The sequence below is a fragment of the Fusarium coffeatum genome, assembly GCF_003316985.1.
Source record: "Fusarium coffeatum strain FIESC_28 chromosome Unknown BRIP53273_contig_1, whole genome shotgun sequence".
NCBI lineage: Eukaryota > Fungi > Ascomycota > Sordariomycetes > Hypocreales > Nectriaceae > Fusarium > Fusarium coffeatum.
This window is the reverse complement of record NW_022157800.1, coordinates 87,541-110,751: the sequence shown is the minus strand read 5'-3', so window position 1 is coordinate 110,751 and position 23,211 is coordinate 87,541. Positions and strand designations below refer to the sequence as shown.

Here is a 23,211-nt window from a genome sequence, read left to right as displayed (position 1 = left end):
GCATCCAATGCTCAAGCCAGGGTTTCACGTCTTATCCTAGAAGAGCCTGCCTATCTTAGCACCTAGCCAGTGGCTCCAGTATTGCTAGTGGCATCAATTGTGCCCGAGAATCGCCCTCTGCCAGGATGTTCAACGCCGTCGGCTATAGCATCAGCGATGGTTTGTTGATCGTAGACACTATCCCATCCCAAATCGAGACCAAAAGCATTGGTCAGTTGGAATAGCTCTTGAGATCTGATAAAAGGTGCAATGCGACCCAGTAGCTTATCATGGCATTTCTGCATTAGAGGTCTCAGATTTGAGCTATGAAGATCGGCGTTACCAGCGATGCCTTGAGTGCCCAAGGGGAGGATACTCCTAGTGTTGATGGCTGCCACATCAATCAACACATAACCACAGGATTTAAACGACAGACACTTGAGGGTGTATCTCTTCTCATCAGTACGCAAGCGATGCGACGATGGTATGTGTTGCCCCAGTGGATTTGCCTGGTCCTGCGTCGATTGATCGGTAGAATTGGGAGCAGACTCATCTCTGGCGGCCAGGATCTCTTGAATCTTGATACTAGGAGAGAAGTGCTCGATAATTCCAGCCCACGAGAGCATCTCAGGCTGTCCTAAGATCTCAGATGGAGTCCCTGATGGATCTGGCGCAAGGTTGGGGGGCATCTGATTCTGGATCATTTGGGCGACTTGCGGCGGTGGTGGCGGAGGAGCCGGAGCTGCCACACCAGGTGCAGGATGAGCTTGCTGTTGCCCATCTGGCGCCAAAAGCAAATAGCCCAGTAGATTGACGGCATTCAAATTATGGACAGGCACCTGAAGAGGAGCTTGTGGGATAAGAGTGGGGGGACCGGAAAGTGATACAGATTCCAGATCAAGTTTCTCCAACGCGCAAAGTGCCATATTGCGAATTGTTTGCATAAATACATGCGGTGAGGCCCAGCAATTCTTTAAAGATAGATGTTTGATGAAGGGCAGGATGAGGACCTCGTGTCGGTGAGTTCTGGGACTGTCCACCCGCGCCATGAGGTGAGGATCTTCAAAGAAAGGAGCCGGAAGAATGTAATGATTTCGCTGGAACGTTGAGGGCGCGAACTCTCCTCCGCAGATCCATTCGAAGTGAAGGCTCTCGATGTTGGCTTGTGAACCAATGTAACTATTAAGTAGCTGGTACACCTTCCCGACAGCATCGACAGGAGAGACGGGGACATCTTCGATACATCCTGGGGCAGTTTTAGAAACACGTCGCCAGTCTGCAATAACGCCCAATGAGACATTGTTGAGAGAGGGCAGGTTCTGCCAGAGATCATGACGCTGGAAGATGTACACATGGCTGCTAGGGATTTTGGCAATGGTGAGTGTTGTTAGATTCGCGAAACAGCCATCTCGAGCATTGTCAATCAGACCGATGACGTAGGATTGAATCATAGCTCGATGAGCCCATTCTAGCTCTAGGAGCATCTCCTTCTGCGCTCTTGTAAGACAGGAGGGAACGAGTGGAAAGTTTGTTGTATCTGGAGCAGGCTCGAAGTTAGCGCGGTGCTCCATGTTGGCCCGATGATTATTCAGCAACGACGGTCGAGAGTCCGTGTCGTTAAGTAAGGAGTCTCTCTCATCAAAGTCGATGGTGTTGAGGTCAGTGCCTTCCGTGTCGAGTATCATGCGTACAGCTTCTTGAACTTGATCAGCTGAATACCCGGCATCGGTTGCCATCTTTTGCAATACGGTCCGCTTAAAGCAAATGGGGTTTTCGAAAACAGGCTTCTTAATATCCTTGACGAGTTCATGAAAATCAGACAAGGTGACAATAGCCTGCTTTCGGTGAGGAGGCTCAAGGCCGGTGCGGCGCCAATCTTGCGTTGCAAAAACAGGATGTAGAGTGGTAGCGTTGCGTGCTATGTGATCAGGCCCAGATAGAAACCCAAGACCAGCATCGCAGCAAAGACCAAGATTTGTGACCTTGACCAAACATTTGAGGGCCTCCTTCATGGCCTCAGTCTCGTCGGCAGTCTGTTCGAGGCCTTCCAGGTCGGTGTATCGGTGATATGTACCATGCGGCCAACGATATATACCCCAAAAAGATGGCACAGCCTCCTGTGAAGGTTTGATTGGGGGGTATGAGAGAGTGTCCTCATCGAGCTCTAGCGAAAGCGCAAAGCGCCAGATGTGAGGGCCAAATGATTGAAAGATGCGCATTCCACCTGAGAGGAGGGCAGAAGAGGTGCGTTTGAGGACGCCATTCTCATCACGATCCAGTTTGCTATAAAGCTCAGATTTGAATGGGACGACCACATTGCGAAAGTACTGTGCAGATACTTTGGTCTCGAACTCCTTGCAAACGAGTCGCAAGCATCTGACTTCGAGGCGCGTAAGGTGCGAAATGATGATTTCGAAGATCTCGACTGGTACTTTGTTCTTGGGCCAACGAATAGACGTGTTCTGATAAGACCAAGCACGGGAATCTGATCGTTCAGAAATAGAGGAAATATCGTCGTCACAGGATGGAGGAGCAGTGCTTGGTCTCCTTCTCTCCGATGCCGGATCAAGGGTCATCATTTCGAAAGTCATCTTTGCCGGGAGAGTTTGAAAACAATGCTCTTTATCGTTTGGGAAGCAAATAATCTTTATGGGCGAAAGTGTGAATGCGCCGTACTGGTTGTAGGCGTTCGGTCGGAAGGAATTTGAATGTCGTTACTGATTTGGCGGGGTGTAGCGGGGACGTGAATGCGACAATGTAGAGATTGTGTATATTGGTGCTTTGTTCCAAAACGCTTTATGTGCAAAAAACAATGGTTTAAGTAGAAGAAAGAGGCCTCCTCAGACGAGTGTAGCGTCGGCTCAACGAGTGAAGCCTTTGTAGATGTTGAATGGTTGTGTTTGATATTCAACACAGCCGCAACAAATGAAAGAAGGATGATGGGATCGATACGGTCAGTGGCGATGATCTGGAGAAGACGATAGATACAAGGGGATAGACCCTTGTGTCTCCGGTAGCTGAGACAGGGTAAACGAGCTGTAGTTTTGCCTTATCCCGTGTTTCATTGGGTAACGGCCATATGTTAATTGTCTGATTGCGGCTCCGAAGGGAGGAAATGATGTGTTGAAGATGGATGTTTAAGGTGAGTTTTAGTTAGTAGGCTCGGGCTTTCTAACGTGGGGAAATCGCTAACCTTGTTGGGTGCCTGCTCTTGGCTTGACTGCTGCTGCTCCACTGAGAAGATCACTGCTGCGGTCAGGTTCCGGTTGGGAGGAGCTCCACAGCTGCACCTACCCTGATTCACAGAGCCAACGTCACTGTTTAAGGGTATTGCATTCAAAGTTCGCGATCCAAGCAATTGCTATTCTTCTTGATGGAATCTCTGAAGTGGTTGCTTTAAGCTTATTGTTAATTTCGCGGGGTTTCATGAGGCGTTGAATCTTCATTGCATTTCACAATGGATGTCTTATGGTTATGGTTGGACCCTCGTTTTGAAGCTTCATCTTTCAAGGGACCAGTTAAACAGCCCCATCAAGTCCAAGTCCCCACGGGGAGATCCCCGTTAGATATATGAAGTCAAAAGAACGTGGACCTAGAGTTTATTGGAAAGATATTGAAGTATAAATAAAGCGGCCGAAACTATCCTATCACCCTGGAGAAATGGCAAGCACATGGCACGAGTCCCGGAGAAGGCCGGAGGGCAACGGATGCAAACGCCGTGACTTGAAGAATTGGAAACACAGACATGCAAGAATGACAGCCGCTATCATGTCATACAATTCGAATATCTCCGATTTTTTTTATTTTCCTCACCAGTACACTTATCATTCATTATAACGAGTCGGACAGAACATGCTCAAGTCACAAGTTGAATTATTGACCTCCGCAACGCTACCATAGGGGAATACAACCATAACAAAATCGATAGTATCTACGTGTATACAGAAAATTATTTCCAGGCAAACAATAAAAATTCCCAACGTATTCCAGCAAGCTTAAGCCTTGTCTTCATCGACTTTACCGGCCCAGAACCAGTATCTAATATCTATGTTAGTTACCGCACAATATACTCGCATTGGAAGGAACCACTTACAGTGTCGCATATTCGACCTCGAATTCAGAAGCCATGCCCTTACATGTGGCAGGAGCGCTACCACCGGCAGTTGTGGTTCGGTAGACCTCCTTGATGTCGTGAGTCGCACCTTCAACGGTGAAAAGTCTGAGCCAGGGAACAGCAGACTCGCCGAGCTGACCCTTGGCTGAGAGCGATGGTGCGGGAGCGCTGCTGTTCTTAGCGCAAGGTGCCTGGCCAATCTCTTGCTCGGGTGTGCGGAGGTCGAAGTAAGGCACACCATCGGCAGTGAAGTAGTGGTGACCGGATTCGGGCAGAGAGGCAGGGCCCAGCTTGTCAGCGGCTGCCAAAGGGAAGTGAACAGCCATTCCGGGGACACGCTCGAGAAGGTCGGGGTACAGAGCAGCCATGCAGCTGGCGTTGAACAGAGTAGCCACAGCACCGGTAGCAACAGGCGCCGCTGAGGGATCCTTGGTGTCGCATGTGTAGTTTTGTGTACCGCGGCCGACAGCAACATGCTTGAGTGTAAGTCCCTTAGAAGGGGGAAGCAATTGACCATCTTATCATATGTTAGCATTTGGAGAGAAAAAAAAACTGGGATGGTATTCCATACCAAGAGCCATTTTGGCTTGTGAGAGATCACAGACGGGAGCCATATCATATGCCTTGGCAGCCTTGACCTTATCCGCAACGAGGTTGAAGTAACCAGACAATGATCCTAACGTATCGATGGCAGATCGAGTATCGGTAACGATGGGGACAGGGAAGCTGGGAGCTGCAGAAGCAGTCACTGCCAGGACGGAGGCGACGAATGTTGATAATTGCATCTTGAAGGTGTGTGTATATGTGATGTCGAGGGTATAGAGTATATCGGTATCGTTTCAGTCGTCAAGACGTATGTCGTTACGAGAAATAGAACCCAACAGATATAAGAGAAGCGTTTATAGATGATGAACCAAAAAACGAGACTTGAGATATGACCTAGGAAATAAGGAAATAAGATATAAGGAAATAAAGGAAAACAAAAAGGAAAAAAGAACGCTCAGCGTCTTTGAAATGTGTAACAAGAGATGCAAAGAGAATCTTTTCCTGCCTTTTTCTTTTCTCTTTTCTTGTCGACGAGCTGCACCTCTTATTATACCAGCCTTCCCCTCCAGCCAAGGCTCTTGTTACACGCGCCAAAGCGCTCGGGCGGTAAGTCTGAATAAATGACCATGATTGGATCAAATGCCAAGATGTGTATGTAAAAATAAACACCAGCCCTCTTTTCCTTTTCCCATGTTGAAGATGCACCTTGGCTTAGATGTGATGCGGGAAGCAGATCAGCCAATGATGTCCAATCAATACGTTTCGAGATGTAGTCGCTAGGGTTGTGATTGGTTGGAGAGTGGCTGTTTAAGCGCCTGTCTCGGGCGCCGGCATATGGATGCATGGGCGTTTAAGACATTAGGATGGGACTAGAGAATGTCACGACAACGATATTTCCGCTTTTTTTCAACATTGCCATGCGACACACGACATGTGGCATTGTCATCGAGAACTTGGATGGCATCAATTGGAAGATCTAACCAGTTCTTACCTCACATCTACTGCAAGCCCAGCTTATAAGTAGAGTAATTGGCGTGCGCTTGGTTCATGTCAGCACTTTAAAGATGATGTGCCCCAACGCCTTTCCCTCCCATCCCCTCCAGTATGGAAGAAAGTCGATATCACAAATATTGATATCTCAATCACACCCCAGCCTCTTCATCATATCCATCCATCTCCAATCTAACCAGGGACCCTTTAATAGATTCCAAGATCTCGGCGCCACTGACGAACCAACCTCATCCCAGCATCAAAACATTCAAGACCTTGCAAGAAACGAGAAACAAAGTCCCTCGGCCAGGTTAAATTGCATACAGGGTCCTGATAGACTTGTTACCAGCGTAGGAGACTCTGATTGGACCTCGGAGCATGCTTGTCTGCGGGCCGCGATAAGCGGCCAGCGGCTGCAGAAAATAGCAACCGGCCCCGCGTAATATCAAACAGATAACCTACCCAAAGAACCCCTCTTATTGGGACGGACGATTTTCGCATACAACATTACGGATCCCACCACCACCCTTCCCATCATGACTTGCATGGCTAGCGGAACGAAAGGTCTGTCACATGTTTGGTTTATTTCTTGGGAAGAGGTTGCTTAGGTGGATCATGTTATGCTCTAACTCAAGGCATAGGATATCATCTACAAATGCCACCAACACTCATCTTGGCATCTCGCTTACCGTCATGCCAGATCTCGCTTGCTTCCAAAATACACATAATACCAGATCCTGAATATCCAATTACTCCACTACAGCGCCGATCTCAGTACAGGTTTCTACTGATAATGATACAGTCCGTCTCTGGCGGATTTCTTTTTGAGCTTTTCGACCAAAACACTTCCAAAACAACACAGCGAATCGCTTTCTACTTGGCGGGATCTTTAGGCGCCCCATCCATTGGACTGCCAAGTGAGCCCCCGGCCACTCCAGCTGCCGCTGCCGCGGCGGACTCGAGGTGGGTTACCCGCTGGACATCTGACGAACTCATCCAGTACAAGGACATGAATACTAGCAAATGGAGTGCCACGCAGTACGCTCCGAACAGGTTTCGGCTGGTTCTCGAAGCAAGTACCGTGCGGGTCAAGGAGTAGATTGCCCGTTCTGGTAGACTCATCCGCTTATAGGCTCGAGCAGACTCTCGCCCGCGGAAAGCTGCAAAAGGCGAAATATTGGACTCGTATGCCTGACGGTACCTGTCCATGGCGATTCCAGGGTTTCCTGTTTCACCAATCGATACTGTTGATGGGTTGGGATTTGCGCCATACGCCGACGATGTTGCCTTGCCGCCTCCTCGGTTGTATGTTGAGACGTATCGTGTCTTCTCGTATAGGTTCAGGTTGTCCTTCTGCAGCGCCGCGACCTCCTGGCGCAGCTGTGACACTGTCCGGTGGGTGTTGGACAGCTCCTCTTCCAACTCTGAATTCTTCTTCTTATAGCGGTCACGCTGAGCTGTAACCATTGGCAGCATACCTGAGCCACCTCCATAGACTCGTTCACCGGGTTCGCCACCGCCCATTCGAGGATCCATGCCGCTGATGATCGATGAGGTGGGCGAAATCCTGCCACTCTTACGTCCCATTGCTCGAGTGACATATGTTCCAGCAACAGAAGCTCCAGATGGGAATGCATTAGCTCCCTCCTCCTGGATTGTCTCCAAATCGCTCTCCAGCTTCTGGTTAAGCTTCTGAGAACGCTCTAATTCTGAGTTTGTTCTTGAAAGTTCTTCTTGAAGATCTTCCAGACGGCTTTGTAAGTCGTTGTGCGAGACACGCAAGACCGTCAGCTCATCACCCAGCTTCTTGTTTCGTGCCAAAAGAAGTTTCTCAAGAGAGTTACCCTCAGCGTCCTTTGTTTCAAGATGCTCCCGCACCTCATCGTCATCGCCTGTAGAGAACTCAATGCTCTTCAGAACCTCAAGTTCTTGTTTTATGTCGTCGTAGTCGCTCCACTTTTGGACCTTAGTCTTCAACGTGTCCCGCTCTTCCTTCAGAGCGTTTACTTCTCTCTCGATAGATCGTAGTTTACCATCCAACTCACGCTTGAGGCCTTCCTTCTCCACACGAGCAGCGTCTAGCTTGCGGATCATGGACTGATTCTCAGACCTCACACGCATATAACCAGGATCGTCCTCGAGGTTTGTTTCAGGTTGCTGCTGTGCTGATGACTTGGCTTGTGCAAGCTCCAGACGCATCTGCTCGTTACGTGCCTCCACCTCAGCAAGGCGAGCGCTTGTACGATCCAAGTCCGCATGGAGCATCTCAAGCTCAGCACTTGAGACTTGGTTGCGTTGAGCCTCCTGTTCATCACCGTTCTTGCCCAGTCGCTGGTTAACTTCGTAGCTCGCACGCATCTCAGTCAACAGGCGCTCTTGTTTCTCCAGCTTGTCCTCCAATGTCTTCTCCTTAGCCTCCCAGTTGTCCGTCTTCTCTTCTAGTACAGCGTTCCATGATGTCTCGACCTCTTTCACACGTTTCTCGAGGTTCTCCTCTAGATCCTTTCGGGTCTTTCGTTCATTCTGAAGTTTCGATTCGGCATCTTCTAATTGGGTTGTGAGGTTTGTGACATTTTCTTGCAGGTGCTTGTTCTCTTCCGTTATCTTTGGTAAAGTATCCTCAGCGAGTAGCATCGAATCGACCGAGGCCTCGAGGAGTGGGTATGGGTCCGGGGCATCGGAGAATGAAGCATAGGTCTGGAGGAAAGCCGAGTTTACGGACTTAGAATGATTCGTAAGGAGATCAATGAATGTCTGGTAGGCTGCAATATGGTTAGCTTGCTGAATCGTCAGAGTGTTGCTCTATCAGTACATTTTAACAGGCCCTTGATTTCTGTCAACTTGGAAGAATCATCGAGTTTGCGAAACTCCTTTGTCTTTTGCGCCAACTCTTTGCGCTGAACGGTTGAGTCTCTTTGGTAGGCGACAATGTCTGAAGCCGTATTGTCGAGATTCGAGACAAGGGTCGTGAGATCGATTGCTATGGAAAGTTAGTATTTAATCGTGCTTGTCTTTTGCTGGTAAGTCGTACTCCTCCATGCTGAAATCGCGTGTTGAAACTTGTTCTCTCCGTCGAAGGTTGGCGCAGGCGCAGCAGGGGCCTCAGTCGTGGAAGCCAGAGCGGCCTCAACGGCTGCGTCGGTCATGGTAGTATCGAGTTGTAGATCTATGAGTGGGCGCAAAGGAGTGTATATAGCAGCCTCGAACGCCGCGTGCGTATCGAAGTGAGTGTTTCGCAGTTGGTACAGGTGTTGAGGTCGTCGTCTAGACTTGTTGTCGTTGTCAAATTGAAGCCATGAAGGCATGCGAAGGGATGCGTCCTCCTCGGTTGGTTATTGGGGCCAGTTTGCGTTGTGTGTCATCTAAGCTCATTGGCTACGTAAGCTGTCAGGCTGTTGACGCCAAGGTTACAGGGGCAAGTCCATGAACTGATCCCCCGCAGCCTTGCAGTTCAGTGAAGCACAGCCACTGACCACAAGCATGTTACAGCAGGTACTGTCCCCACTCAAGGTCCCGTCAGCTTCCAGAGCTTCGATGCATCCACTATTCCACTCTACTGATGTCAACATACCTGCACCAGCCACTTGCGAGTGTCTATACAGCCCATCTGGTATTCAGTTCGCGACACATGATAGTCGACCAGGACATGCGCTGCTCGCTCAGATGATGCTGTTGATAACAACGCCGCTATGACACCAGATGGCTCAGGCGATGGGCCTTCAATCGTCAGCCCCGAGCTGACCAGCCGCGAAATTGGCCCTTATGTTCTGCGGACATTATTAGATGAGGTACCGCTCTCTGCAGACGGTTCCCAGGACGACATCAAGATCAACTGTGTAGAATACTTAGGTAGGTCTTCTGACAGAAAGTCATACTTTTCGCGTCCATCATTAACATGTGCATTCAGATGCGAACCTCTATGTTGGCACATCCGCCTCGGAGCTCCTTCACTTTGTTCAGATACCCCCCGACCCGAACGACCGATCCGGCCAGCCCGTCTACATACTTGCTTCCCGACTATGTCCTCAATATGTTGAAACACCAGGAACTCCGAATTCGCGACCAGGTGTACAGCAAATCTTGCTACTACCTCGCGTTGGAAAAGCATGTATTCTGTGCAACTGGACTGTCACGTTCTATTCTCTACCAGAGCTCAGCCCTGTGTTTGGCACGACGCTGGTCAAGAATTGTAGCTGGATAGGCGGCATTGATCTTAACGAGCCCTCTCTTGACGATGGTGGTGCAGACAGAACCGGAGGTGTCACTATTCTCCTCTCTCTTATGCGAAAGATCCAGGCCGTTCGTGTTGGGGAAGATGCTCGCGTTACAAAGGTAGGTAACAGCAAATCGTGGGAGGTTCGACAAGTACTGACGATTTTCAGAAAATCGACTTCTCTGGAAGCACGCTATCAGTGCGCAGAGACTCAATTGCATGCGTGGCGGACTCTAAATCATATGCGCTTATCGATGTAGAGCAACAACTCAAGATTCCGTTGATGAGCATCTCATCTTTGGAAGAGACAACGTCACCTAGTGAAATCGGACACGCTCAGAGTATTGGGACAGATACATCAACTGGACTCCTTCGAAGCTCTTCTTCAACTGGAAACCGCCCATCTATCGAGGCCCCAAGCCATAGTCGAAGTACTAGCTTGGGAGGTTCAATATTAGACAGTATTCGACGACAAGACCGTGGCAATGAAAGCGATGACTTCCTAGGTCGTACTTCTTCACCGCAGCTGTCCTCAAGCCCGAGACCATCCATGGAGAGAGCCTCAACTCCAAACTCGTCACTAGATAAACCTTTACCGGCTGCGCCTTCACCCTCTGGTACCCCTTCGCAAACAGCGAACCCTCGGCCCAAGCCCAGCCGAGCTTTTTTGAAACCCCATATCACTTCTCCGACCCCTGACGAATTCTTGTTAGTTACTGGAACAGATCCTCTAGAACCAGGAATTGGCATGTTTGTCAATCTCGACGGAGATCCTACACGGCCTACGCTTGAGTTTACCAGATACCCTCGGGAGGTTGTTGTAGATAGCCCTCCTTCAGACTCTAACTCATCACAACCGTCGCCGATGCAGGAAGAAGAAGGATACGTTTTGGCCTCGATGACGAAAGAAGTCAATGGCAGCTTGAAGCATGGTCTAGAGATTCAACGTTTCGACGCTGGCTCAGATGTAAACCCACAAAAGTACTGGCTGACAGCCAAAGAAGTTGGTCAGGATGGTGTTTATGGAATCCGCTCACTCACTGGTACTGAAGAAACACGCTTTGAAGAGATTGTTCAGAAACTTTCTCAAAGACGATACACGCCCTTCTCTGTTTCCGTCACCCCGGGAACACCTGATCCATCGTCAGCCAAGGCATCGGATTCAAGAACTGCTTCATCTATAGAGCAACTTTCGAAAGAGAAGGAGCTTTTTGACAGGAACATTGACTCCCAAGATGAAGAGTCACTCCCAGAAGAATGGGAGGCAAATCGCAACGCGGAGGGAGAAGAATTTGCTCGCCAACTCGCCAAAGCACATGCCAATCTAGCAGTGTGGAGTGGGAGTCACATATGGTGGGCCATCCGTAATCCTCTCCTTATACAACTCGACGCTACTTTAGAGGCAGCCTGCATAGGGGATGTTTTCAACCCTGCTGAACTGGACAGACAAGCGATATTTACCACTATCAACTCGATCAGAGGCCGAGAGCCGCAAACCGAGTTGGAGTTTATGACTTATGGTTATATACGACAAAAAGCAGGCATTTTGCTCTTGACGAATTTATTGAAGTCGCCAGAAGATAAGCAATTTACCGAACAAGAAGTGAAAGCGCTTGAGGAAGTTTTAGTCGAGAGTGGCCTTGATCCAAGAGTAGTACTTTCTTTGATACCAAGCGTTCGGAACGAAACCATCGAAGGCTCGCGTGGTATATGGATCTATGGTGGCGTGAGAAGAACCGCCGATGCCTATCTTCGAAGCAGGGAGTTCCAGATGACTTCAAAGGACGGCATTGGCACACTGGAACCGAGAACGATGCATTTTCTTCGAAGGTTTCTCGGTACCTGGCGGAAGAGGAAAGGATTTGGCAGTGTTGCTGATGAGCGGGAGGTGTTCCACACTGTCGACGCTGCTCTGCTCTTGGTTCTTCTCGAGATCGACCAGCACTCGCCGAAAGGATTGGGCAAAGGAGGCGTCGTGCGCTCGGAGCTATATGAAATCGTGGACAAGGGTGTCGATTGCTTCGATCGCGCAGTCAGCCTACTGGAAACCTACCATCGTCTCTTCGTACTAAGTCGATTGTACCAGAGCCGAAAGCTGGCAGGCGATGTACTGGCTACTTGGAAGCGGATTATCGAGGGCGAGCAAGACGTTGGCCAGGAACTTCGCGAAGGCGAGCAGCGTGTTCGTGAGTACCTGACGAAGATTAGTAGCCAGGCTCTTGTCCAAGAATACGGAGTCTGGTTGGCGAATCGCAACCCGAAACTCGGTGTCGAAGTCTTTGCAGAAGACAAGGGACGAGCGCCCAAGTTCGAGCCTGCACAAGCCGTTGCAATCTTGCGAAAAGAGGCGCCGGATGCCGTCAAATATTACCTCGAGCACTTGGTGTTCGGCAAGGGACACACCACTTACATAAACGATCTGATGGCATATTACCTGGATGTAGTTGTGCATGATCTTGAGTCTTCTGAAGAGAGTCGAGCCATAGTCAGGTCAACCTATGAAGCATATCGAGCACTGCAAGCTCCGAAGCCTGCATACAGCCATTTTCTTCGGGATAACGCCCCACCCGAAAATGAAGTCTGGCACAGCCGTCTTAGGCTGCTTCAACTGCTAGGAGAAGCAAATGATTACGATGCTGCAGCAATCAGAGATCGAGTGTCTAGTCTGCCAGATGACCTCCTGGTGCCTGAAACTATCATTCTCGCTGGGCGGGAGCGCAAACACAACGACGCCCTTCGTCTCCTTATACACAACTTGGGCGACTACGACACCGCCGTCTCGTATTGTCTCCGAGGCGGCGCTGGTACGACAGGAGCTGCTCCATCTGAGCGACCCTCTTTCGAGGAGCAGCGCCAGTTGTTTAACGTTGTCTTTCAAGAGTTTCTCACCATCGAAGATATCAGTGACCGCATCGAACAGACTGGCGCGCTACTCGAGCGTTTCGGCGGTTGGTTCGAGATCGACGACGTGCTAGGCCGTATCCCTGACGACTGGTCTGTTGATATCGTCGCAGGGTTCCTTGTCGGGGCACTCAAACGTCTTGTTGGCGAGAAGCACGAAGCTATGCTGACACGGGCGCTCAGTGGAGCGCAGAACTTGCGCGTGACTTATGATCTGGTTGTTAAGGTAGAAGAGAAGGGGCCGAGCATCGAAGCCCCGAATTAATGTATAAGAGGAGGATTCATAGCGAGTTTATTTACTGAGAATACATCTTAAGTAATTCAATGGCATTGCCTGTCTATTTTCTATCATGTCAGAGAACATTTCGCTCTGTTCTCCAGGGCTTGAGAATTGCTTCTCATATGTTTCATACAATTCGTTTCCCAATGTCAATACTCTAGCTGTCATCCGCAAGCCCGGCGACATCTATCTTGTCGCAATCTCACGTCCCACTAGGGAGCAGGTAAAAAGTTGTCCTCTAATGCTCAGGCGCCAGAGCAAAGTAGCCGAAATACTAGCCTTAGCTAACAGAAAGTGAACAGACTTTTCGTCTTGTATGTTCCCGGCAGCCAATCCTTCCGATACCCTGACGCCTCTCACGGAAGCTTTACTCAGCCTCATCTTGCGGGCGGCGGTCAGATAGTTCGTAAACAGAGCCAATCAGCGGATTAGTGAGGAGAAAGCTGAGAAGAAGCGTCTGGCTTCGCCACGTTGATCGTGCAATCATATGGTGCCGAGTAAAGGGGCTGTGGTATATAAAGGCTCTCCTCTCCCCGTTTGTGTGGTCCCCAACTTTGACCGACAAACAACATCAACTTCACGATGTCGAAATCCACTTCAGCGAAGCGACAACAAGCCACCTCTTTCGGACCGTGATATCGTCGTCACGCTCAATATCCCAGGGTCTCTCCTCGCCATTGCAGTCCCTTTCCCAGATTCTTTCAACCTCGAGTCCCCCGGTACTGTATGTCTCTGTCTTTCTGCTCGACCCTTGGCCCTTGGTCCTTGGCCCCCATGGCCCCCTGGTTCGCAAGGCAAGCCATTCTTTAGGGGCCCGGGCAGGTTGTTACCCTTGCTTTTGGCGCGTGACAGCGGATTCCGACTTGGCTTTCGCTCTGTTGGTTCTGTGCACAGCGCTGCACTCGCCTAAACGCGGAATCTCTTCCGCATTTCAACCTCGTTCGGAACTCCCCCCCCCCTTTCCTCGTTTCTCGTTTCTCGCCAAATCGTCGGCCGCTAGGAGGTCAAGACGCCGAACATAGCAGAGACTAGGCGCCGTTTGGACATGAAACAATAACTAGTTGGTTTGCGGAGTTTTAGTCGCATAAACGTCCGAGAGCGGAAGACGAAGAAACTCAATATGGATTGAGACTCACACTCAAAGGCCAATAAGTATTAGAGACGTCAACCAATGATCAATTGAACCCCTATGCATTGATGAGATATGGCGTTTATAATCACATACCAGATAATGCATATGCATGCAAAGAGTTGACGCGGTTAATGATAGCCATTGATTGCACGGATGGTGCCCAGTTGTCGATGTCCATTGTCCTCGGGTTGCCATAGGGTAAGCAGATAACCAAGATCTATTCATACATTCGCAACTTCATTTCTCCAACCCCATCCTCCAATTGCATTCTCTTCAAGTCTCTTCATACCAGAAGCCTCGCAAATCTTAATCACTAAGTCTCTTACGGCCCTCACTTCATCCTCACTGGCGCCGCCATTCAATGCACCCCGCAGGTGACCTTTGAGTTGAGGGTTGACCTTGGAACTCTGTTGTTAGTATCACCAATAACTCAAGCTCAGCCCTATGGCACATGTAAAAGTGTACTTACATCTTGGGGAATCAGACTAGCAATGAGAACGAATGAGGTCTCGGCTGGTGTAAGCAGATCAGTGTTACTTAGCACATATCCGTATGTCAACCTGGCCAGTAGGCCAAGGTCTGGTGCACCTGAACGCTCCATTTGGCCCATTATACGCCTTGATATCTTCCCGTAGATGCTTTCAAAGAAGCTCTGCCCCCGTTGGAGTATCTGGGTTGGCTGAGTGTCATATATGTCTTTGTGTCTGGGTGATGCTGCATCAGTTCCTGCTTCGTCCAGGAGATCCTCTGGAGTTGCCGACTTCAAAGACATAAGAGCATTGATTGTCTGATGAAATCGTTAGTGTCGGAAGTCTTGTTGTCCCCATATGTGTTATTCAAACCTTCGGCATCCCCCCAACGGCTGAGGCTTTCAACAGAGCTTCTCTAAGACGTCTGGAGATGCGCAACTGCTCGTCTCGACCCGGAACGCCACTCCCGTCAGCACCGGGACCTTCTTCAATCGCACTTCTCAAGATCTTTGGTAGTTCATCTGGCCTATTGAGAGCTGACAAGGTTGTTGCTGTGATGAAATACCATGTATTGTGTGGTAGATTGGGTTGTTTGCGGATCGTGGCCAGCAATGCTGGTGTGAGGACGGGTGTTAGTGCTGCCATGATTCAGTGAGAATTCATGAGGCAAATGTATGGGCGTGTTTAAGCAGGAGAAAGCACATTCAAGTTGCAGCACGACTATAACTTGCTCTTGTTATTCTCTATCTCTCACTAAGCTGATGCTTGATGCATTTGACTTTAGGGTAACCCACTTTAGAGGGTGGTTTGTCTGATTACTCATCTTATCTCTCACGTCAGAGCATCGTCACGTGCCTCGGCCGGCCCCTGCGTCATCGGTCGTGTGTCGCTGTGCTTAACGTGGCATCAAGCTCGCTTTCATCGATTGCAGTGATAGCAAAGAACTACGTACATTCATCAAAAGTTATCCGGATTAAGCCATGGGGATGAGGGAGTGATCTTTTACTTTTGTTATTTTTGATGACGACTTGAATTATTTGCTAAAAGTCAGAAACTCTCATGCCCAAGATGCGACTTGGCTGGTATGCTGGGGTAAGTAATTGCTTTGGTTGGAGAGCTTGGGGGAAGCTATATGGAGCTATGGCTGATCATCATGGACCAATGCTAACATTTCGACGCAAAGGCCTCAACGGCCCTCGCGGGCAGCGTTGTCCTCTCGGCCTTTTATCAGAGGGCCAACTTCTATTCGGCAATGGTATATCTTGCCCAGAGCAACTTTTGTCTACTGGTACGTGGTTCCCTCACCTGCGGGATTGATGCCCCTCTCCTGTCGTGATATTGAACTCATGATGTGCAGGTCTTGGTCAACTTTGCGCTACTCTTTTACAGTAGCTTCGTATACAGTCTAATACGATTATGCTACGGCCCCCTCCGCGCTGTCGAAGTCGAACAACTTACAGAACGGGCCTGGTTCGCCATTACGGAAACATGCTTGGCCATGACCATTTTCCGAGATGAAATAGGTGCTTGGTTTCTCGTAATGTTCGCTGCCTTAATTACTGGAAAGGTTTGGGGTTGGATCGGTGATGGAAGAGTTGAGGTCCTCGAGCAACAACCGCCTGCGAACCCACGTCTGTTCCATTTGCGACTTAGCGTGTCGCTCACGCTCAGCTTCATATACGATATCTACATCCTCCGATACACGATCAATACCGTCATTCAGCAAGCCAGACCTAACATGATGGTCATGTTTCTCTTCGAGTTCGCAGTGTTGGCGACAAGTTCATGGCGGACAGCTGCCCGGTACGCGCTATCCTTGATCGAACATAATATCCAGGAGCAGCAGAAACGCAAAAGACTGGCCGAAAGGAGACAAGAGGTCAGGGAGGAGCGACAGGCCATCGAACGTCAACGTGAAGCAGCTGCTGCAGCAGGCGAGGAAGTTTCCACTGATCCTCTGCCGAACGAGGATGATATTGATGAAATGGATATCGAAGTGCCGGGCTGGTCTTCCAAGGGAGAGTTTGTTCTCTGGCTTGACCTTGCTACAGGTATGCTGCACCCGGTCTTATTGGAAAACATCACTGACATTGTTAGATCTGGTCAAGCTTGGCATATATATCGTTTTCTTCTTTATGCTCCTCACGTTCTATGGATTACCGATCCACATTATGAGGGATCTCTTCATGACGGCACGGGATTTTATTAAAAGACTAGGAGCCTTATTACGGTACCGTAAGGCGATCCAGGAGATGAATCGTTACCCTGACGCCACTCTGGAAGAGCTCGCACGAGAAGATACCTGCATCATTTGTCGCGAAGAAATGCGCCCCTGGGATCCTGAGAACAACCCAGGAGCAATGGATAGGATTCGGCCGAAGAAGCTGCCATGCGGACATATCTTACATCTTGGTTGCCTCAAGAGCTGGCTCGAACGACAGCAGGTATGCCCAACCTGTCGAAGCCCTGTTAGCCTTAATGAGAATGCTCGCGCTGGCCAGAACAGGGCCGCGGGACTTCGAATAGAGATCAGAGGCGGGGCTGCAGCTCAGCAAGCGCCAGCAAACCCTGGAATTGCTCCCGTACAGGGGCAACAGAATGGAGGTGCTCAACCGGAACAACGACCAGCTCCGCCACGGGTTTTCAACTTTGGCCCCCTACGTGTTGGGTTTGGAGCAAATGGACAGCAAGCTAGAGAACTTGCCCAGCAATTTGGCATGCCTCAAGCTGCGGTTAATCAACAAGGCTTGGCACCTCCCACCCCAGGTGTTGGTACACCTCCTGTCGCTGGCCAAACTGCCCCAGCGACTCCTCTTCCCACTGGCGATAACTTGCAGACCGCTGCACAACTGTTAAGCCAGGCAGATCAGATGATTCAGCGCGAGATGCAGTCAGCTTTGCTGGCTTATCAAGAGGTACAAACTCTTCAGCTTCTCCAGGCAGAGCTACAACGCCTCAGGCAGAGACAAAATGCGCCAGAATCCACGCCAAACACCCAGGCACAACTGATACCACCTCCTATGTACCCCTTGACTCAACCTCTCATGCCTCAGCCCTACCCCATGGTGCCAATGCCTATGCAGCAAATGCCGATGCCCTCGGGCTTTTCGCAATTCCCTGGTCTCCCCCCACGAATCCCAAGCCCTCTGATGGCTCGACATGGTGCTGCCCCTAATGCGGTCCCCATTCCCTCTGGTAGCGCTGAGCTTCCTGAGGGAGTTGTTATCCCTCCCGGTTGGTCCTTGATGCCTTTGCAACGTCTTGATGGTAGCCAAACCTCAACGCAACCCTCGCCACAGGTAGGCCCCCAAGCGACAATGGTAGATAATATCACTATGCCCCAACCTACATCTGCGGCCAGACAACCGTCTCCAATTGGCAGTAGGAACCAAGAAGCTCAGCCAGCTGAGAGTACATCTGCTCCCCCGTCTGCCCCTTCTCAGTTTCCAACGCAGTTTACGCGAGCCGTTGATCCGCCTCAGGTTGTTGCGCCTAGTCCTCGTATGCCTAACTGGGGAGGATCAGCGCAACTGTTCGGCAACAACACTCGCTCGAATCAGACTGAATCAGCATCTCAGAACGGTTTGCAGGCTGAACCAAGCTCAAGTCAGACTACTCATGCCGAGACTATATCCCAGTCAAGTCCAGCAGCTGAGCATACACCGGAAGCGTCTTCAGCATCCCATAGTGAAGATGATGAAGAGCCGGAAAGAAGCTCCTCGAAAGGCAAGGCCAAAGCCGTGACTGTTGAAGATGTCGAGGACGACGAAGGCAAGGACAAGCCAAAGGAGGATTAATCCTATATGGAACATAGAATTATCGACTTTCTCGAGCTTTATCTTTCTTTGTACGCGCAGGTATCAGCCCGCTCGCTTATATTGATTTAGCGGCGAGCAAGGCAGCATTTGTTTTTATCCAGATAGCGACATGGCGTTTTGAGGAGTTGTGTATTACTCGATTAACTCAATGGCAATAAAGCATAGTTAACACGTGAAATATATATTTATCAAGTATTATACACTCGAACGCTTGACGTGCAATGCAATCTGAAGTTATACCAATATTCACAATCCACAAACACCACCCCATGACGAACGAACACAGCAGAAACGCAGACGAATCGAAGAATGCTAAACGAAACTGGAGCAAAAACCATGCAAAATAGATTCAAGTACGAGCGCAGAATAAAAGCATGATGCAGTGCCAAACAGAGCAAATGAGTCGAATCCAAAGACAAAGTCAGGAGAACAATTTTCCTACTCTTTGACGCCTATGAAGAAGATGCTGCCATAATCTTCATATTCCAACAAAAATATATCTTTTCTTCTCTTCCTCAGCGTTAGTCGCGGGTAGACCTTGCGCGCACAAGGTAGCCAAGGAAAACGAAGAGAAAGAAAAGGAGAATAAACATGTGTCCATGCCGCGAATACCCAAGAGCCATCACTTTACCTGTATTCCAGTATTTGTTACCATCCCCGTCCATAGCCATGAAGCGGCAACACATTAATCATTCCTTCTTGACTCTTCCCCGTCATGTTCTCGGTGGACAAGGACAAAAGACTCTATCTCTTCTGGCCACTCGTGGGAGGCTGCTGGTGTACGGGTTGTCGTTTCCTATGCGTTGAGAGCGTCCAGTTCATTTTCGTTAGGCGGTAGAGGGGTCTCGCGTTGTGGTATATCTTCGCCCTTCTCCCATGCGGCGCCGGGGCCTGAGTAGCTCGGTTCGGGTATCGTTGTCGCCTGAGAAGTTGAAGTCGATTCGGGGTCGAGACGGCCACTGCTCATATCGCGCAAGATGCCTGCTGATCTTTCGCCCTTCACTGGCTGTGGGCTTAACACGCCTGTGGCGGACTGCGCAACATAAGTAGGTGATTTCGAATCACCCGAACCAAAAGGTAATGGGCGTGTTGGAATTTCGCGACTCACTCCTCCTTCCCCTCCTTCGGTTCCATCACCACTTAGTCTTCTGAGCAGCGCATCCGATTGCTGCTTAGCCAACTTCTGCAGCTGTTCTAACGGATCCTGGTGATGCAGCACCAAGTCAGTCACCTCGCACAAACAGTCTGTAGGCCCCCATCGTCTCCCATGCACACATACCCAGTCGGACTGCGCCGGCACGCCTTCGGCCTCAGGAAGCTTCTTGGCCCCTTCATCTTCATGTTCCGCGTCGTCTTCTGCAAAGAAAGAGTTTCGATGGACCGGAGCTGGTGTAACCGGCAAGCTGGGGCGCTCAACGGCGCTGGGGAAATCGGTGAGCTTTAAACCCCGTAGCTTGAAACTGCTCTTGTCGTCTCTCCATGAGCCAGTTGTTGGACTTTTCACGCGACCTGCCGAAGAGGTCGAACTCTTACCACGTCGGTGACCGCCATGTAGACGGTCGACGTACCGCTCGATTTCAGGCACTTCGTCCCAAGCATTTGTGCGCGTGTAGGATGTCCAAGGATCCGATGGTGTGATCTGTACTATAGGGGTAGTTGTAGTTGACTCATTCTTTGTTTCTGTAAGGCCTTCAGTTTTCACGGAGAGTGGTGCACTCGACTCTTCAGGAGTAGTAGATTTTGGTTCAAGTTCAGGCTCCGGTTCGGGCTCTCCAGCAAACGTTCTCGTTGGTCGAGGTCGGTTGCGTTCCCAGGGAAAGATCTCCGAAGCTGGCTTTGACCGAGGAGCGGACTTCTCCTTTGGAACTTCATACCACATATTCTTGGGGGGACTCGGGTACCTTGCAGGGGGGACGAATGGTGCGGTGTCGCGGGACATTTCGTAGTGAGTAGAAGGGAAGTTCATCGCTTCAGGCCTCGAATCGGAGGGGGGAGGGTGTCTTGGAAAGTCAGCGTCTCATGCTCAAGGCAGAGTAGAAGTTTTAATCGATAATAAACCTACCTCTGAGCATCCCAGTCATGCATCGTAATCGGGGGTGGCTCTTTCTTAGGTTCTTGGTGTTGATGGTGCTGCTGAGGCGCAGAGCCAGGCTGGGTAGTAGAATGCTGCCCATGGTGCTGAGGCTCTGAGCGTTGTTCCGGCTGAGGTGTATGGTGTTCCTGGTGCTGCCCTTCAACAGAAGTAGTCGAGCTCTGACCATGAGACTGCTGTTCACTGGTAGAGGGCTGAGCCTGAAGCGACTGAGGACGCCATTCTCCCTTTGTAAAGTACTGGACATACTGGGTAGTGTCGCCAGAAGATTCCTACACAAAAAGTTAGAGACTAATGATTGCTATACACAAAACAAACTCACCTGGTGCCGGTAATGTCTATCGTAGACTGCCCACCACCGTCCTATCATTTCACTAAAGGGATTGCTGCCAGCAGGTGCATCTCGGCCGGTAAACCACGGCTTGTTTGCGCCAATAAAATGCACCATGTTTATACTGGACTGAAAGTGGCGGTACGCAGGCACGTATTGGTAGTGGGCAGATGGCGTGACGTTGTAAGTGAAGCTCAGGCGATGATACCGTTGGCCAAAGTGCATGTTGATCAGACCCTGATCGGCACCGTCGAAAGAGATTCCCCTCTCAGCCATGGCGATCATGGCATAGTAGTCACCCATATTGGGATCCAAGACCATTACACCAGTGTTGAATAGATCTGGCCAACCGATATCGGGCGCAGCGGCGAAGGGATGGGGTAGATCGAAGAGCTCTTCGGGAGCTCTGTACGCGACGACATCAGCGTCAATGTAGACAATCTTTGAAAACTGAGTGAGCTTCCATAGATTGATCTTGGTAAAAGCTGAGTGCAGATCGCCACGGTTCATGAGGTACAGGTTGGCTGGGTGGTCATTGCGAATGCGCGGCACGGGGAAGACATAATCGTAGACATTCTGAAAGACGTATGGTTAGCGAAACATTCGAAGATGCGCAAGAACATGTTGAGTAGCTTACCTTGAGTTGTGTAATGGAGTCGGCCGAAACGGAGTCGAGTGTAACCAGGACTGCCAACTTACGGTTGGCTCCAGCATCGCGGAGGGAGTGAGCGAGGACGAGTGCGCCTGGGAAAAGAGTCAGCTAGGATTTGAGGGGAAGAAGGCGTCAATTGGCGCACCAGGAAGATAAGAATCGCTCAGAAGAAGCTGTAGGATCGTTAGCGAGGCAAAATCGAGCGCAATTAGGTCAGAATGGATCGTACCGTAGCATAGATCTGCTCGCCTTTGGCACCTTGGGCAGCCATGATGATTGTATAGAAGCAAGAGTAGTTGACCAGCTGAGAGACAGATCTCGGCGCAGATTGTCCAGGTCAGCTACAACAAGTTGAAGAGTTCGGTCAGCAGCCCATGGAAAGAAGCTCTGGAGGAGAAGAGGAAGAGGAGAAGTCGTGGGATCACGATTTGACGGAGCTTGTCGAGGGTCCAAGCCAACAAGAAGGCAAAGCAAGCTCGATCTAGCAAGGGTACCTTGTGGAAGCTAAATGCTAGTACAGGTAGTGGTCTATGCTTTTGAAACGATGCAAGAATTGGATCTCTAGCGATGCCCAAAGGTATCTGGTATAAAACCTAGAGAGGGAGGAGAAAGAGTTGGAGAAGAAACAAAACTTGGAGAGGGGGTTAAAGCGAGAGCCAAGGCGTGACGTGATATGAGCATGAGCATGAGAATGGATGAGAACGAGAACAAAAATGAGAATGGCAGGTAATGTTAGTGTTCCATCCAATGCAATGCACCTATGCAGTGTATGAGATGATCCGATGATGGCCCCCGGCCCCAGACGATTTGGAGGGGGGGAACTTCCCAGTCCAGGTGCAGCTCCAGCAAACTAACTCAACTTAGGCCAGAACGCACTGGAGAGACTGGAGCTCGGGCTGCTGTCCCCAGTAAGCTCCTGTGGGTCACCCAAAACTCCAAGCGGGCACCATTATAACAGGCTATATGCCTGTAAAGCTTCAGCTAACTCCAGATACCTGTGTAAAAACCTCAATGGATGGGTTTAATCACGGCTGGGAACTTTGACGGTGTCTGACAAAACAGTCTGTGGTGACTCGACCCTTCAGGTACTAAACTCTAACTGTTCCAAGCCACAATGACCCTGAGGAACTCTCCTGTTCTAGAAGCGCCGAGGTCTGAGTCCTGACACTCTACAGTACTCCTACCGTCCAAGGGCAGCACAGCATAGCACAACATATAATAATTACCTGAGATATACAAATTTGTTGAATCATGGCCCCCACGTTGGTACAGAAAAGAGATTGAGGGTTCACAGCCTTCAATTGCACAAAACTTGGGACCGTTTTGGTGCTCCCTTGGTGCAGTAGAGTCTTGTACTAGGTCCGTAAATCGGGGCGGGTTTCTCGTACTAGTCAGTCGCCACTAATTTCAACGGCTGCACGATGATGGAATTGTCAGTTTCTAGTCCTGGTAGCTCCAACCTCTCTGCAATATACCATATCTATATAGCACGGCACTCGCGTCAGTCAGGGATTTCCTGCATATGATGCTCGTACCGTTCAACCATCCAGGGATGGAGTTCACGAGCGGGCTCCTGCATAAAACCGAAACTGGTCATGTTCCCCCCTTGTAAAGTTGCTTCGAGAATGTGACGCGCCGCTCAAATACGTTCATTTAATCTCAACCATTCCAAACTGTGGTTCCCTTTGGTGAA

At 49.9% G+C, this 23,211-nt stretch overlaps 7 protein-coding genes across 7 annotated transcripts; 2 read left to right on the top strand and 5 right to left on the bottom strand.

The window, feature by feature from the left end:
- Nucleotides 1-62: 62 nt before the first annotated feature.
- FIESC28_00037 (uncharacterized protein) lies at nt 63-2,570 on the bottom strand (the record flags this gene model as incomplete). The annotated part of the gene is made up of 1 exon (XM_031154188.1): nt 63-2,570. One exon carries the CDS (start codon nt 2,568-2,570, stop codon nt 63-65), a length of 2,508 nt encoding a protein of 835 aa, XP_031021765.1.
- Nucleotides 2,571-3,974: 1,404 nt separating this feature from the next.
- Nucleotides 3,975-4,878, bottom strand: FIESC28_00036 (uncharacterized protein; the record flags this gene model as incomplete). The annotated part of the gene is made up of 3 exons (XM_031154187.1): nt 3,975-4,017; nt 4,073-4,610; nt 4,665-4,878. 3 exons carry the CDS (start codon nt 4,876-4,878, stop codon nt 3,975-3,977), a joined length of 795 nt encoding a protein of 264 aa, XP_031021764.1.
- A 1,624-nt stretch (nt 4,879-6,502) lies between these two features.
- On the bottom strand, nt 6,503-8,775 carry FIESC28_00035 (uncharacterized protein; the record flags this gene model as incomplete). Its single annotated transcript, XM_031154186.1, has 3 exons — nt 6,503-8,391; nt 8,442-8,609; nt 8,661-8,775. 3 exons carry the CDS (start codon nt 8,773-8,775, stop codon nt 6,503-6,505), a joined length of 2,172 nt encoding a protein of 723 aa, XP_031021763.1.
- A 334-nt stretch (nt 8,776-9,109) lies between these two features.
- FIESC28_00034 (uncharacterized protein) lies at nt 9,110-13,008 on the top strand (the record flags this gene model as incomplete). The annotated part of the gene is made up of 4 exons (XM_031154185.1): nt 9,110-9,121; nt 9,265-9,478; nt 9,537-9,961; nt 10,012-13,008. The coding sequence occupies 4 exons, from the start codon at nt 9,110-9,112 to the stop codon at nt 13,006-13,008; spliced, it is 3,648 nt and encodes a 1,215-aa protein (XP_031021762.1).
- A 1,368-nt stretch (nt 13,009-14,376) lies between these two features.
- On the bottom strand, nt 14,377-15,270 carry FIESC28_00033 (uncharacterized protein; the record flags this gene model as incomplete). The annotated part of the gene is made up of 3 exons (XM_031154184.1): nt 14,377-14,562; nt 14,625-14,942; nt 14,998-15,270. 3 exons carry the CDS (start codon nt 15,268-15,270, stop codon nt 14,377-14,379), a joined length of 777 nt encoding a protein of 258 aa, XP_031021761.1.
- Nucleotides 15,271-15,693: 423 nt separating this feature from the next.
- On the top strand, nt 15,694-18,422 carry FIESC28_00032 (uncharacterized protein; the record flags this gene model as incomplete). The annotated part of the gene is made up of 4 exons (XM_031154183.1): nt 15,694-15,717; nt 15,809-15,913; nt 15,983-16,676; nt 16,723-18,422. 4 exons carry the CDS (start codon nt 15,694-15,696, stop codon nt 18,420-18,422), a joined length of 2,523 nt encoding a protein of 840 aa, XP_031021760.1.
- Nucleotides 18,423-19,239: 817 nt separating this feature from the next.
- FIESC28_00031 (uncharacterized protein) lies at nt 19,240-21,789 on the bottom strand (the record flags this gene model as incomplete). Its single annotated transcript, XM_031154182.1, has 6 exons — nt 19,240-20,443; nt 20,506-20,807; nt 20,858-21,442; nt 21,504-21,610; nt 21,664-21,691; nt 21,748-21,789. 6 exons carry the CDS (start codon nt 21,787-21,789, stop codon nt 19,240-19,242), a joined length of 2,268 nt encoding a protein of 755 aa, XP_031021759.1.
- Nucleotides 21,790-23,211: the final 1,422 nt, after the last annotated feature.